The sequence below is a fragment of the Trichoderma harzianum genome (assembly GCF_003025095.1).
Source record: "Trichoderma harzianum CBS 226.95 unplaced genomic scaffold M431scaffold_6, whole genome shotgun sequence".
Classification (NCBI taxonomy): Eukaryota; Fungi; Ascomycota; class Sordariomycetes; order Hypocreales; family Hypocreaceae; genus Trichoderma; species Trichoderma harzianum.
This window is the reverse complement of record NW_020209254.1, coordinates 2,031,140-2,045,143: the sequence shown is the minus strand read 5'-3', so window position 1 is coordinate 2,045,143 and position 14,004 is coordinate 2,031,140. Positions and strand designations below refer to the sequence as shown.

General features: G+C 50.7%; 6 protein-coding genes across 6 annotated transcripts; 4 read left to right on the top strand and 2 right to left on the bottom strand.

Moving 5' to 3' along the window:
- Positions 1 to 1,218: 1,218 nt before the first annotated feature.
- Positions 1,219 to 2,106, top strand: M431DRAFT_482293 (hypothetical protein; the record flags this gene model as incomplete). The annotated part of the gene is made up of 1 exon (XM_024916034.1): positions 1,219 to 2,106. One exon carries the CDS (start codon positions 1,219 to 1,221, stop codon positions 2,104 to 2,106), a length of 888 nt encoding a protein of 295 aa, XP_024774828.1.
- Positions 2,107 to 2,113: 7 nt separating this feature from the next.
- Positions 2,114 to 2,902, top strand: M431DRAFT_508557 (hypothetical protein). Its single transcript, XM_024919127.1, has 2 exons — positions 2,114 to 2,152; positions 2,291 to 2,902. The coding sequence occupies exons 1-2, from the start codon at positions 2,126 to 2,128 to the stop codon at positions 2,423 to 2,425; spliced, it is 162 nt and encodes a 53-aa protein (XP_024774827.1). The 5' UTR covers positions 2,114 to 2,125; the 3' UTR covers positions 2,426 to 2,902.
- A 2,324-nt stretch (positions 2,903 to 5,226) lies between these two features.
- On the top strand, positions 5,227 to 6,044 carry M431DRAFT_84830 (hypothetical protein; the record flags this gene model as incomplete). The annotated part of the gene is made up of 2 exons (XM_024923478.1): positions 5,227 to 5,670; positions 5,739 to 6,044. 2 exons carry the CDS (start codon positions 5,227 to 5,229, stop codon positions 6,042 to 6,044), a joined length of 750 nt encoding a protein of 249 aa, XP_024774826.1.
- A 1,963-nt stretch (positions 6,045 to 8,007) lies between these two features.
- M431DRAFT_85129 (hypothetical protein) lies at positions 8,008 to 9,154 on the top strand (the record flags this gene model as incomplete). Its single annotated transcript, XM_024923520.1, has 2 exons — positions 8,008 to 8,353; positions 8,430 to 9,154. 2 exons carry the CDS (start codon positions 8,008 to 8,010, stop codon positions 9,152 to 9,154), a joined length of 1,071 nt encoding a protein of 356 aa, XP_024774825.1.
- A 703-nt stretch (positions 9,155 to 9,857) lies between these two features.
- On the bottom strand, positions 9,858 to 11,273 carry M431DRAFT_85875 (hypothetical protein; the record flags this gene model as incomplete). The annotated part of the gene is made up of 1 exon (XM_024923611.1): positions 9,858 to 11,273. The coding sequence occupies one exon, from the start codon at positions 11,271 to 11,273 to the stop codon at positions 9,858 to 9,860; it is 1,416 nt and encodes a 471-aa protein (XP_024774824.1).
- Positions 11,274 to 11,714: 441 nt separating this feature from the next.
- On the bottom strand, positions 11,715 to 12,691 carry M431DRAFT_438177 (hypothetical protein). The gene has a single exon (XM_024915167.1). It carries the CDS (start codon positions 12,514 to 12,516, stop codon positions 11,851 to 11,853), a length of 666 nt encoding a protein of 221 aa, XP_024774823.1. The 5' UTR covers positions 12,517 to 12,691; the 3' UTR covers positions 11,715 to 11,850.
- Between the last annotated feature and the right edge of the window lie 1,313 nt (positions 12,692 to 14,004).

Sequence of the window (14,004 nt, the reverse complement as noted above, 5' to 3'; positions counted from 1 at the left end):
TGTGTTGCTCCACGGAGCTTTCCTGTAGCTAGTAGGCGTGGATACCATGCGATCGGTCGGATCCCCCTACGACATTAGACCGGGGGTACGGGAGGGGACGGAAGCTTGGGGGAGGTGGGCTGAGCTGGGAGGGTGATCGCCCAAGGAGAAAATAGATGAAAGAGGAGGACCGAATGCGGGGGAGAGGCAGCCTGAGCTGTATCCGAATCGACAGCCCCCTTCCCCTTCGTATTTGTTTGGGCGTGCGTCTGTACATGTAGTCGAGTGCTGCTAGTTGCTCACAAGCTCCCTCGAGTCGGCCTTACATTGCATCTGCTGAAGCGTTACCTGTACCACAGGCCAATTCCATGAAGCGGCGGATGTGACATTCCGCCAAGGGCAAGCATACATATGCACAAGGGCGCCCGTTGAATGCTCGCGCTCCTTCGAAGTCGAGGGAGGCTCCACAAGCTCGAAAATCCGGAGACGGCTGGACGCCTGGCAAAGTACGGGGTAATGGAGCGTTTTTTTCCCTCTCCTTCGCCTCGCCAGCCCTCTCCCTCTCCCTCTTCATACTGTACTGTTACCTGTACCCGTACTGTAGTCCTTGGCGCCCCTCCCTCCCATCCAAGTCCCCAAAAGGGCTGGCAAGACGCCCAAAGCCGGCCCCCAAAACAGGCTGCCGGCTCCCATTCTCGCGATGTAGCTGCGAGAAATCGGCGGGACCAGGACCTTGCTCGGATGGAGCCGTGCCTGGGGAGCTGTTTTCGTTACTCTAGACTTACCTAATCTTTCTGCCCTGGCCAGCGGTAGTCGTCCGGCAAGGGGGGCGCATCGCCGAGCTGTCGGAGTCTGCTCACAGCTTGTTGGTCTCCCGGGCCCCAAAGTCAAGTTGGATCCAGCTTAATATCATACCCCCTCCCCCACGCGCATCCAGCAGCTGCGGGAGTGCAGGGCCACAGCTAGCAACGTGTACCAAGGCCAATAGAGCGGCAAAATGGTACATATACCTCGCTGCCGTGCTCCGTCCTCTTTTTCTTGAATAGGTTAAAAACACGACCATGCCCCAGTCCCCGAGGTCGCCTCTTCTGTTCCCTTTTTGCGTCAGCATCTTGTGGTGTCTTGTCGTCTCTTGGGTCTGGGGCTGTCGTCCTGCCACATGTGTGACGGAGCAACATGCGCCGTGAGCCCTGCTGAGCCGTTGTTTCTCGCAAGTCTCTCTACCGAGCCGTGGTGAAAATGAGCATCAACGATCCATCTACAGGTGATGCGGTGCCGACGACAATGGCAATGGCGGCTCCAGGTGTCCAGGCCCGCAGCTCTGCGTTGAAGCTTCCTCCCCTTGTCCTCGACAACCAAATGCCCAACCCTTCAGCTGTCATTGCCGGCCGCTCAATGCATCAGATCCAACTAGAGATGGAGTACGATGCGGAAGAGAGCGACAATGATGCTGATCATGGTCCCTCAATACAAGGCTGGCCTGGAGGACTGGAGCGGCACGCAAGCGACCACCCGGACGACCCAGGTGATCTGGCCATGAGGGAAATGCACGCCCTATGCGTCTTTGACGACGTGTCCGTGCCACCCTCTGCGCGGCCGTGGTCTTATCTCATCGAAGCGTTGAGCCCACTTCCTACCGTCCGCAGATGGGGGAGATGGCGATGGCGGGAAGAGCCTGCATTCGCGGAAGTTCGAGTGGCAGAAGCAATCATGATGTACGAGAGGGGCATAGAGCAAAACACCAGCAACCGACGCTGCAGCCGTTGCCGTGCCGGGCAAGGCATCTCTCCCCAGTGCGTTGTATCACCAGAAGGAATCGTCCAAGCGCCGGGGGCGACGGGACCGTGTAGCAACTGTCTTTATGATGGGGTCGAGCACGCTTGTAATGCATCTGGGAGGAGGACTCCCGTGTCAGGGAGCCGGGATCGAGGAGGAGAGAGCATGAGAGACCCGGACAAGGTCGTGGACCACATGGCCGTACTCGAAATGATTGCCCAGCTCAAGAGGCCATCCGGTACGCGAAGGGATCATAGTCTTTTGGAACGAGCACGGCGGATCGAAGCTGCGGCTTTGCAGATTGCCCAAGCGGCAAGGGATTGGCGGGAGAAGATGGGAGTTCAAAGTTGAGAGGCTCGGACGGCGGATAATGAGGAAGGGTAATGGTAATTCTCGCCTAATAATGGACCATGTCGGCCAACATCAGCTTCTGGTTGGCGTTGTATAGGGATAAGGAAAGGAAGGGAAGGGAAGGGCATAGGGAAGGCATCAGCATAGGTAGATATCCATATATGGTAATGAGTAAACGACGAACGATAGAATCACCCAGTCTGATGAGGGGGAAGAAGAGCCCTGCTGCGTTATTCATCTCGTCCATGTCATTTCCCCCTCTCTGAAGCTCAGCCGCCGGTTGGTTCGTTATTATGCAGCCGCGGAAGGCCCTTGTTAGCACGAAAGATTCATGCTGCATATCGGCTCAATTGGCCAATGCATCGGAAAGGATTTGGAGGATGTGGCTATTGGGATAGAAGAGGGGAAGCAGGACAAGCATTGGGTTCAAGAGTGATGAAGAGGAGGAAAAAAAAGAACAGAGGAGAGGTTGGTACTTCTCATGGTCGTGGGCAGGTGCGTGCCTCGTGGTAGCCTGCCTGGCTGCTAGGGCTTCGTCTGGATATACCTTGCGTATAAATCATTCGCCTCTTCTGTGCCCTGTGTTTTGCCACAAGCAGGGGAGGAGAAAAATTGAAGTCAAATAATAATTGTGTGTGCCTTTTTGGCGGAAAGATGGTGAAAAAGAGAAGAAAAAGAAAAAAGAAGAAAGAGAAGAAGAAAGTTGGGAGGCGAGAAGAAATACTAGGGAGAGCTCCCAGCCTCGACTTACAGCGTCAAAGTGCGGCTGCAGGCCCTGGTTCCATATCAAAACTTCCCGGTTTCCCTCAATCCTCCCATCTACCAGGGTCTCGTCGTGGTTGTGGCGCCCCTACATGTATGTTCATGTATGTTTTCCTTTTTGGATATCTTGTGATCAACCCAACCACACACACGCGCATCCTAATGTAGGCATTGGCTGGCCCTGCCATGCGAGCCACAGCCTGATGGCAATTTACCTGCTACAGCCGCCATTTGGCCTCGTTTTGCCGCTAGAAACCGCCTGGGCAAAGGGCTGGCTAGGAGGACCAGATACAGATGTTTCGGATCGAGTTTGGACACCGGCTGTCTCCGTCAGATTTACGAGAAGCTGGCTGACGCTGTGAGCGACCGCAGCCAGACACCGAAACCCTTGCCAGTGTGATTTTACAGGGATCAACGGACGATCAGCCAGCTACGGGATACACCCGGGCCTTAGCAGAGGATGTCTCTGCATGAACAATGCGGGGATGAGGCTTCAGTCGGCATTACCAGGCTCGATCTGCGCCGTTCCGCCACGGCTTGCGGGTATACGAGTTGCCTTTGGCGTCCTTTGGCGTGATGCTCTCGGCCAGAACCGACGTGGGATTGCCATGCTCCACACATCTCCGTAGACCTGGTCCTGGTATCAGCAGATATGGGATTTGGAGGACATACCTATACTGGAAGTTAGAAGGCATGCAAGGACGAGGCTGTGGCCCAGCATCCTGCGTGGACGGCTAGGGTAAATATGTCGTTTTCGGCACACAATCAGAATCGTAAGGATTCAACGCCCGCAAAATTCCTTATCGCCGGAGTCTGACTGTGCTGTGCCGTCGTCATCAATTAAAGAAGGAAAAAATCTCCGAAGGGCAGCCAGCCTCTCTGCAATTAGTCAGAGTTGTGGCAACCAAGGATTTATTTCGGGGCATCAGGAATTTGTTGGTTCTGAAATTGTAAGAATTCTCCTACTTATGGTCCTCTTATTTTCTCCTAGACTTGGGATTGTAGACACGAGAGAATGTCGAAGCGATATGCTGTTTGATTGCTCAAAGGACGCGGCAAATTCTTTTTATTTATTAGCTCATTGAGACCAGAATGGATTGGTTTTGCCTGTGGAATAATAGATGTCAACTTTCCCAGATATTTCGGAACTGCTGATGAATCACCTGTCCGAGGACCATCTCCAACAAGTGTTGCTAGCGAGTCTTTCCTTCTAGAAGCCGTTATAATCCTCTCATTAATTACACTTGATGAAAAGAGCCTGTACGAGATGATCTTTAGCAAATTGCATCTTCATTGTAGATTAAGCCAGTATTACTTGAAACTTTTGATGATACGAGAGAGGTCATATTCTAGCTTCTGTTGGGTGAGAGGCGCATAAAGTATTCGCCCACGAGAAGTAGAGCCAAGGCTCTCAAAAGTAAAGACAAAGGCAAAATGAACCAAATATGTATATATTTTTGGACATTTGCAAATCGGCATTGTTAATACAACAAAGAAGGCACTAGGTTGGCCTAATTAATTCACGCTGCCCAACACAATCCCTTTGAGGAATTGTTATCCATTGATGGGAACACACAAAGTTGAACTCTTGTATCTTTGTCATGCACTGCTTTTAGATACCGTGTGACTATTTGAACTTGAGAGCCAGCTCTTTATAAACCTAGTAGGTTGGACTGAACAAGAGGGCCGGAACTGAGAATAGACAATTGAAGAGCACCTGATATATCCTGATCTCAGAATTTGGCTATTTTTGTCCAGGGAATAGAAACAAAGAACAATTACTTGCCACTCTTCCTATTCCATGATGGATCGATGTCAAAACATTGTTTATTCACTGCAGTTGGCTACCATGTGGGTGCAAACACGCAAATTCATCCCAACTATGGCTAGCTACTACACGAACATCTACCATTGACGATCTCTTTTGCCAAGCAACCAAAAGTGAAGAGGAAGTGAGCTGCGTTGCAGTTGACGGGTACTTTCTGTCAAATTTCACACTAACATGTCTTCTGCCAAGTATTCTAGAGCTTCTCCTCCAGCACATGGCTGCCCCTTTGGCCGATAATTTCTAGGGGTAATCAAGCAGCTGTCGTACGCAGAAGGTTGACAACTGTAGGCGGTTTGGCAGTTGATTCTGCCACGAAGTTCGTTGTATCTTTCTGAAGGTTGAATTTGAAGTCACTAGAGCAGTGCACCTCCCAGAAGTTCCTCCTCCTCCTCTCCCTATTTTCCTCTACCCATATTTTGCAGCACACATCACTCCTTCAACCAAAGAGGCACCACATACCAGAACCAGAGAAGCAAGAAGCCATCACGATTCAACATTTGCCATTGTCTACACTGTCCACCGAAATCAACATGTGTGCAGAGTACATTGTCAAGTGCAGATACTGCGGCTACTGGAAGCACTACAGCTGGGATCGCTGCGGCGAGAACAGAATGCTCCTCAGACAGGGCTGCGCTCTTGGCCTCCCATCTCAGCACCCTTCTGAATGCGACATGTTCCCAGAAGACAAGCGTCAGCGAATCAAGCGCCAGGTGACACCTTACGAATGCCCCGTTCAGGAGTGTAAAAGCACCGAGATTGCGGCCAAGCTATTCGAAGAACGCGCCAAGGTTGCCGCCGCGAGAGCCGCCGCTCTGGCCAAGGCTCGTGCAGAATGGGAAGCAAAGGACAAGGCTAGAAAGGCAGAGTTTGCGGCAAGGTATTTCAAGAAGCTGCCCGTGGTGAGATTCAGCGAGAGACGCGAGTCGTTTCTAGAGGCGTCTGCAGCGTCCGCGTCGCAAGCCATTCAGAACCCAGTAAGTTTCATATGGCTTTCTTTCGAGTGAAAGATCTACGAGGTCGAATCTAATGCGGATTTTCAAAGCAAATTGCTGGATTCTCTGGTGGCGAGCCCTATCAATGGCAAGACGAGCAGGCTCAGACGCTCACGGACCCGATGGGAAAGGGCAAGGAGATTGCTACGTCCATGCATAGCCAAGTATTCGAAGACAGCGACGACGACGACATCTTCTCGTCCGCCTCGGAGGAGGTGGAACTGGAGGATGAGATGACCGCCTTTTCAAAGTATTTCGGAGCAATTGACATCCAGGGCAGCGGCGCAAACAAACGCAAGGGACGGGCCGTTGAGTTTTGTGATGACGGAATGCCCATCCGTACTATAACGCCATAGATGCCCAGCATCTTATCCAAGCGTGAGGCAGGGATTCAACATTTGAAGACCTTTGACAGAATTAGATAGCCAGTGACCATGGGTCTGGCTATGGCAAGCAGTGCCAGTTGAGAAGTTGTCTGCCGAGTGCGCAAACTACTAAAACAAACAAAGGTGAGTTGCCCATCTTCCCACCAAAGAGACCTCACGATATATACTAACATCTCATAGATTGATGATTTACCCTGATCGATTCTCTTTTACTGTTCAATCAAGTTCAAGGAGGATGATTATCACACTTAGGACTTTCGATTCGAAACACGAACAATTTTTTTTTTTTTTTTTTTTTTTTTTTGTGTGGAAGAACTCGGGCCAAGGCCTCGCCAAAAGCCATCTACATGTGTATTTGTATGATTCAAGGGTCAATGAGAACAAAGACAATTTCAGGAAGACGGATATACCAAGGAACGGAATTATGAAGGATGATGCTCACTCGATAATGCATTTAAGCTAGAAGATGCGTGCGGATAGTCTGAAGCTCGACATTGCTAGCTACTAATAATGAATAACGATGCCCATGTTCAAGATGAAGACACTCCCCACGTAGCTGTATAGGCATATGCTATACACATATGATAGGCGATTCCCCCATAGTCGGCTCGGTAGAACTTGGGAAACATGACTCGTACAAAGGTGGTATTTCTGGAGGTTTCAATCTTTGGCAAAGACTGCGATAGCCAGGGACAACAGGTGCCAGGATTCCTTTTATGGACCCTTTGCGGACCTCGCAAGATGCCCAACGCATAAATCAGCCAACACGGACATCTTCACCCACACTGGCTCTATGTATTAGGAGTCTAGGTCAATGACTGCGAATGTGAATTACTGAACGAAGTAAATGTGCTGGAATATGTGAGAATGCATTCATCATCAATCAATGGAATGCCTGTTGATGCGCATCATATTTTCTCATCCAACGCTTGGCGAACCACATGATGATTTGCATCGAACAGAACTGGCTGAATCATTTCCCCTCGCTACGAAGCATCGCTTCGCTAAGAACCCCTAGCTAATGCAGGTGCTCGTGCGCCAAGTACGGCAAAACCCGAACTTTTGTTGCTCTACGCTGCTATTACATGGATTAAGCCTGATACAAGGGGAGGCGGGGAGAGAGATAGAGCAATGATTCTGTGCGTATATCGTTCACCGCATGTTGTCAAAACAAGGCGAGAGAAGCTAGAAGCAAAAGAACAAAACTTGGAAAAAGAAAACAATACGAAGCTTAACCCCCTTTCTTCTGCTTTTCTTCTTGCTCACGCTTTGCTCCACTCCAACTTGACAAGTCAAACGCTAAGCTTAAGATGCAGCGGCATTTTGTTTTGTCCTTCTTCGCCTCGCTCGCCCATCAAATTAGAGCGTCGAGAAAAAGCCTCGCTGTTCCCGTTTGGGCAATACGCTTTGAATTAACCTTGTGAGCTTGGCGGGTTTAGTCGCCGTGCTAAAAGTTCCTTTTTGCTTGTGTGGATAGGAACAGTATCTTGCGGATCAATTGATATGCAATGCAACGAGAGAAGCTCCGTACTAAGCTGGTCTTGGCTGGATGAGTGGTGAAACTTTGCGTGCCTTGTTGTTAACTTTTTCTTCTTCTCCTCCGCCTCTTTTCTTCCTTTTCTCTCCCTCTCCCTATATCTCGCCCTCTTTTCTTCTCTCTTTTTTTGTTGCGTCTTTGCTGCAATTGAATTGTATCACATTCGTTAGCTGGACGGCGCGAGACGAATAATCTCTCCTTGTCTCGGCCCACACCATCTCTCGACGCGTCTACAAGTTGAAGTTTTGAATTTCATGCTCGTATTTTGAAAAAGAGAAGAGAAAGAAGAAGCATCAAAACACCACAATGCACGCCATCGCGATCCTCGGCGCCGCAGCCGCCCTCTGCGGTTCCGCCACCGCAATGCCCAAGGCCACCCCCGAGCCTCAATTGGAGATGCATCGTCGCGCAAACCACCTCCAGCCTCGAGCAGACCCAACCGCTCCCTGGGTCACCGTCGGCGACGAGGGCACGCCCGTCAAGACCGTCACGCCCAAGATGACCACCGTCAGCGGCACGCCCACGCTGGTCGACGTCGCGCCGCACGACATCACCGCCTCCGTCTTCACCTGGACCAGCTGGGGCGACATCTTCACCAGCACGGGTCTGCCCCCGAATCCCACCGCCACGTCCAAGAACCAGGACGGCGTCTTTTCGCGCTGCTACAACAAGGACGGCGAGGACGCTCCGTTTTGCACGCCTTACAAGAACAGCACGCTGACGACGGGCAACATCTACTACAGTGAGTTTGAAATTGCATGGAACAATTGGTATAGGAGACAAAAGACAGATGGACTAATTGACCATCTATCAACCAGTTACCTGGGACCCTGACTATTACAACAAGACGTCAGTCCCCAAGTCAAACTCCACCTACGAAATCACCGTCCGCCTAGACTACCTCAACCGCACCAGCAACGAATGGGTCAAGCTCAAGACCTTCGACGACCAGCGCGTGCCCGCCTCCTGGGGCTTCTGGCCCCTCGAGGTCAAGACCGATATGCTCCAGGGCGAGAAGCTCAACAACATCACAATCACCCTCCTCGCCGCCCCCCGCGGCACAAACGACAAGAACTCCTCAATCGCCCTGCCCGTGGCCTTTGCGCCCCCCGGCCTGCCCCAGAACCCGGAACCCCAGGTGCCCAAGGGTAAGACCCTGTCCATCGCCCTGCCCGTCGCCTTCGGCTGCATCGTCTTCATCGTCGTCGGCCTCTTCCTGTGGAACCGCAAGGCCCGCCGCATCGAGCTCGGCAACATCATGAGCCGCTCTCGCCACGGTTATAGCGGCCGCAAGACTCGCCGCAACAACATTTTCCGCTCTCACAAGGATGCTGGCAGCATTCAGCTGCACAACGCCGACGACCACCTCGGTGACGAGTACCATGATGCGCCGCTCCCCAACCGCCGTGATAGCGAGGCCCTGGGTAGTCTGGCTGGAACGCCCATTCACGAGAACTTTGAGCACCAGAACACTACGGGCTCGAGGAATGCGTTCCGGGATGAGATGGCTCGACAGAATCAGGAGAGACACGGAGGATTCTAAAATGAGAGAGGAGACGATACGGAACGACGTGAAGTGTGAAACTCTGTGATCCTGGCGGTCCTGAGGATGTGATTGATACATGAATCTATGAAGCATAACGTTGGGTTACATGTCTTGCTTATATAATTATTCTACGTGGATGGATTTCATTACGAAACTAATGCATTAACGAAGAAAGAGGAGTAGAGGGAAGAAGTAGAAAGAAGAGAAGGAGAAGATGAAAAGGAGATGTAGAAGAAAAATATGAATACATCATCTTAATTAAGCACTTTTGTCATGCTCATCTCCATCTCCATGTCCTGTCCTAGTATATCATCCTAGTTCAAGATATGCTGCTCAAAAAAGAAAAATGGTATTTAAAAACAAAAAAGAGAGAATCGTGATTCTCCCACTAAATCCAACGCCAACCATCCATCTATGTCCATTCCGAAGAAACTCCACCACCCAAACCAACGCTGTATTTCCCAAATGTCGTGACCCGAATTACTCCTTAAATCAATTCACTGCTTCACTTTCAGTTTCTCCCTTTTCCACCCAAGAGATGCCCCTTTGCTTTTCTCATTACCATGTCATGTCATGTATGTGAATAAAGAGCCCAAAATGTTTCAGGTAGGGAAACAAAATAGGGCCCAACATCCCTTCAGAAGAGGCCGTCAACATCAAAACCCTTAAATCGTCTGCAGGTATAATAGAAAATAGACTTTTACTCGAGTCTGGGAAATTTGGCAATTATTTCGTCCGAAATAGCGTTCTCCATGGGTCGTTTGAGCGTTTGACTAGACTGTATATCCAGTGACACAGACTCATTCAACTGTGCTTCTCCCACGGGCTGCTGAGGTAGTTGCTTTTGGTCGCCACTGACTACGTTATAGCCAGCACACAGATCCAGTCTGTCCTCTCCCTCTCGCAAAGGTCGCATATAGTCGGCGGGTATCGCCGTTAACAGTTGGCAACTCAACTCGCATGGTTGATAAGTGTCCGCTGTCCAGTCCGGATCTGCATAGTTCTTGGCCTCAGCCAAGGTGTATCCTGTGCTGAACCCTTCATGATAAGCATCCGGCAAAATGACAATCGTCTCTCCTGGTCGTTGGTCCACGATTCGATATGGTATGCCCATTTTCTTGAGCTTCTCAGGGAAGAAAAACTCGGCTCTGTGACGCATAAACTGCGAGCACTTTCCTTTCCTATTCAATGCCTCCTCCGCAATATCAACAGCAGTGGAAGGAACCACAATCCATATCTTGCGGCCCTTGTATAAATGATTCAGAGACGACAAGCGAAAGTCTTCGGCGTGGAGCTGGAACGTTGCGCCAAAGTGCTGAGCGGATTCGTACACGTAGGGCGTGTGTATTCCCGGAATAATGGCCTTTGTTTTGTCCAATTTATCGCCTGCCAAAGGATGAATGGGGCTTCGTTCTGGTACTCCAGCTTCCAGTCTCTGCTTGGCAGTCCACGCGGGGACATCGACTCGGTATCGCACATTCCGCATCTGCCTATCCTTGCTCTTATTAAAGAGCGTCTTGAGCTTTTTGAACTTCTCCTCGACGCTACCCGACAGCTCGCCATCTGGCTCCGAAGAGGAAAAGGAGCCATCACTCGGTACGGTGCTGACCTGCCAAAACGTCCTGTGATTGATCTGCCGTATTCTGTAGGCATTGGCAGGGGCAAACTGGGATGTTTTCTCTGGGAGTGGCTCTTGGAGCTCTTCCGGAAGCACGATTTTGAAGCATCCGTCTAGCTCGGCGTGAAGGCTTCGGGCGAAAGAGAGAAGAGCAGGGAAATCGGCCCACTGCTCAGGTGTCGGTCGGATATGTAGCACTTGATGGCCAACGGGGCCGTCATATGAGTATGCGATTCCATGCGTATCTGGCTCGCTCAGAGGCGAACTGGCCCGACTACTTCTTGTAGTTGGAGAGCTGTAGCGCTCCGATGAGCTACAAAATCTGACCAAATCAATTTCATCTTCGGGTAGAAGCTCTGGCACCGGCACTGGAGAAGGGAATCCTTCAATCGATTTTGGGTTCTCATCTTGCAGCTGCGAAGCTACAGTTTGCGCTGGTTCCTCCACTGCATCCAGTGTTGGAAGAGGTATTTCCTCCAGGGTTAGGGTTGCAGCCATTATTGCTTCAGGTGCGCAGTTTTTCGATGTAAGGCTGTCGAAGGACGTAGGAAGCTGCTCTTGCGCAGCCTCAGTTTGTTGAGCGACGGGCTCAGTATTTGAACTGTCGCCTTGTGGTGGACACTCTTCTGCCACATCTTGAGCAGCGCGCTCGGCGCCCCTCTCAGGAGGCGCACATGACGACGGCGCAGGAGAATGCAGAGGGGCATCCATCTGCGCAGGGCTCTCCTCCAGGCGGCCTTTGGCGCCTATAATAGACACCTTGTTGGTCGTGTAAATGGTCTCGCAGCGAGGCTCTGCCTCCATCGCACGGCGCAAAGTACCCACAGCGTGCCCTGCAACGACTGGATGTGTGTGTGGCCAGGATATAAGGCGGGCGGCAGGGTTTCTCGGGGACTCCGACGGAAGACGGCTACAGACGCAAAAAAATCGCCGTTCAAAGAAAAGGCCTCGGGTCGGCCAGGAATGAAGAGGCTGAAACGTGCTGTTGGTTGTGCTGCTCGCCCAGCTTGCCGAAAATGATCGGAACCACAGCAATGGAGAGAAAAGATGCTGTTCGCTCTGAAACAGTCCGCCCTCAGAGAAGGTTTCCGCCCCACGAGATGCGGCTAGCTGCGTCCAACAAACACGGCGGAGGGAATCCAATCGAAAGCAGAGGAGACGGGTTGTCGCTTTGGAGTCTGCCTCGTCGTTTTGAGGGAGGAAAATGCCAAAAAAAAGGGGGGGAGGAGGAAGAACAAGACGAATAAGACGAAGGGCGTGATGTCTCTCTCGAGGACGATGGAATAAAGGACGTTACTTTAGTATGTAGGATTTGTAGAAAAGCAAGTCGAAGCGTCAGCGAAAAGATGAAGAAAGCCCCCAAGCATGGAATCAAATCGCAAAATTTTCGAACTTCCAACGCACGACTAAGGCAGGTACCAGCTACCACGCTGACGTCGAGGAGCAAGTGGGAAATCCGGGCCGACCAAGGGTATCGGTACAAAGGAGAGGGAATTGGGGGAAAGAGAGTTTGAGCACAAGCAACGCCCATGGGGGAGGAAAAAAAAAAAAGAAGAACCAGGCAGAAAAAAACAGGTGGTGGTGGCAATAGCTCTTTGGGGGCGTTTTCATTTTTGCCGACGGTGTTAGAAAGGGTACCTGCGTTCACCTGTTGCGGCTGCCTTTTCTGGATGTACCTGCGTCGGCATTGCTGGGGAAGCCCGGAGGTGGAAATGACTCTCGAGAATATGGCTATGGCCATGGGAACCAACACCGCAAGCCGTTCACGAGACGAAATTCATTGTCACACAAGAAAAAGCAAGACCGTGTGTATGTACTCGGTCAGGCGTAGCGCAAATGCTGCACATCAGCAGAAGCCGAATCCGGCAACTCGCCTTTGCCAATCCGTTCACCAACGCACCCAATGGGGCCTAGCTGTGACTTGTATGCTTTGTGCTGCTCACAATTTGCTGCATTTGCCTTTGATCTTTTTTGCTTGTTTAGTGGACGCGCCATTACTTTCGAGCCAATGTCTGGTTGCGTCCCGTCCACATCCCACCAGAGCGGGAACAGGGATTAGTTGCCCTTCTAGGATGAGATCCCGTTCTCGTGACGCGGGGGATCCGTCCAGGGATCTGGGCGAGTTATACCAGTACAGTAGCTTGAGTAGCACTGCGGGAAAAGACAATGGAGGTGAAATCTGTGCTACATGATCTGGTACACTATCCACTCCCCAGCCTGAGATTTTTCTTGCTGGTTCCTAGGCCGGACTGTGCGACGTGCATTAATCGGTGTACAGACGCAGAGTAGATGAGATGGAATTTCAGTCAAGTTAATTGGGCCTTTACTGTGCTATCTCGTAGTCAGCAGCAGCACTAAAATTACCTGGGCTACCAAGCGGAGGACAGAAAAAACGAGACCGGGAAGAGGTGAACCATACGCCTACTGCTATATCTACATTTCCCTACTATATCTGCATTTCCCTACTATATCTACATTTCCCTATTATATCTATATTTCTCTAGTAACTGCTACTATATATATATATATTAATAACTGCTACTATATATATATATTAATAACTGCTATAATATTTATATAATAAAGTTCGGCTGCTGGCTGAATAGGTGTTCTACAAGGTGGTTAGGTGCTTATATTACTGAATGTATATACGTATCCATTTTGCGGTCTTGCTTTTTCTGTCATCCGCTTGGCTGCTTATACCTATCACCAAGGACAATGCCAGGGGAAGAGTCAGACTCGTGGCAGGTTGCTGCTTGTTGTCGGTGGCAGACAGACTGGCTGCGGGAAGAGGCACAGTCGGCAAAGAAGGCGAACGAAGCCAGTCCCAGTGATCAAAGAGTTCAGGGTTCAGGGCTCACAGAAGGCAGCTCCGTGCGAGCTCGGGGGCGAGCTCGGTTGCGACTCGGACAAGGGTGGTGCTCGAAGTAATTTGCACTAAAATCAGAAATAATGTGGTTGGTGAATCTGTTCGTTGCCTCTTGTTAATGCTATAAGAGCTTTCCGGGGTAGAGCGCGTTTAACAGAACCCATTTCGTCTTAGAGTATAGTTCGACGTTATTCCTATATGCTCGGTAGTTCGAAGGCTTCGTGGCGGCGCTTGGCTTAACGAGTAAACTATCCCTTGTCGATGTTATTAATGTACTCTGTCTATTTATTTAGATTTATATTAGTTGCCTGTTTGTGATAGGCTTTCACGGCGGCAACTCCGTTCTTGTGTTGGACGTGT

Excerpts from the sequence above, each read along its gene's own strand:
- M431DRAFT_508557 (XM_024919127.1), top strand. The coding sequence starts at position 2,126 with ATGAGGAAGGGTAATGGTAATTCTCGC. Across the intron at positions 2,153-2,290 it reads AGGGTAATGGTAATTCTCGC|GATAGAATCACCCAGTCTGA; the intron begins CTAATAATGGAC and ends TAAACGACGAAC.
- M431DRAFT_438177 (XM_024915167.1), bottom strand. The coding sequence starts at position 12,516 with ATGGCCATAGCCATATTCTCGAGAGTCATTTCCACCTCCGGGCTTCCC.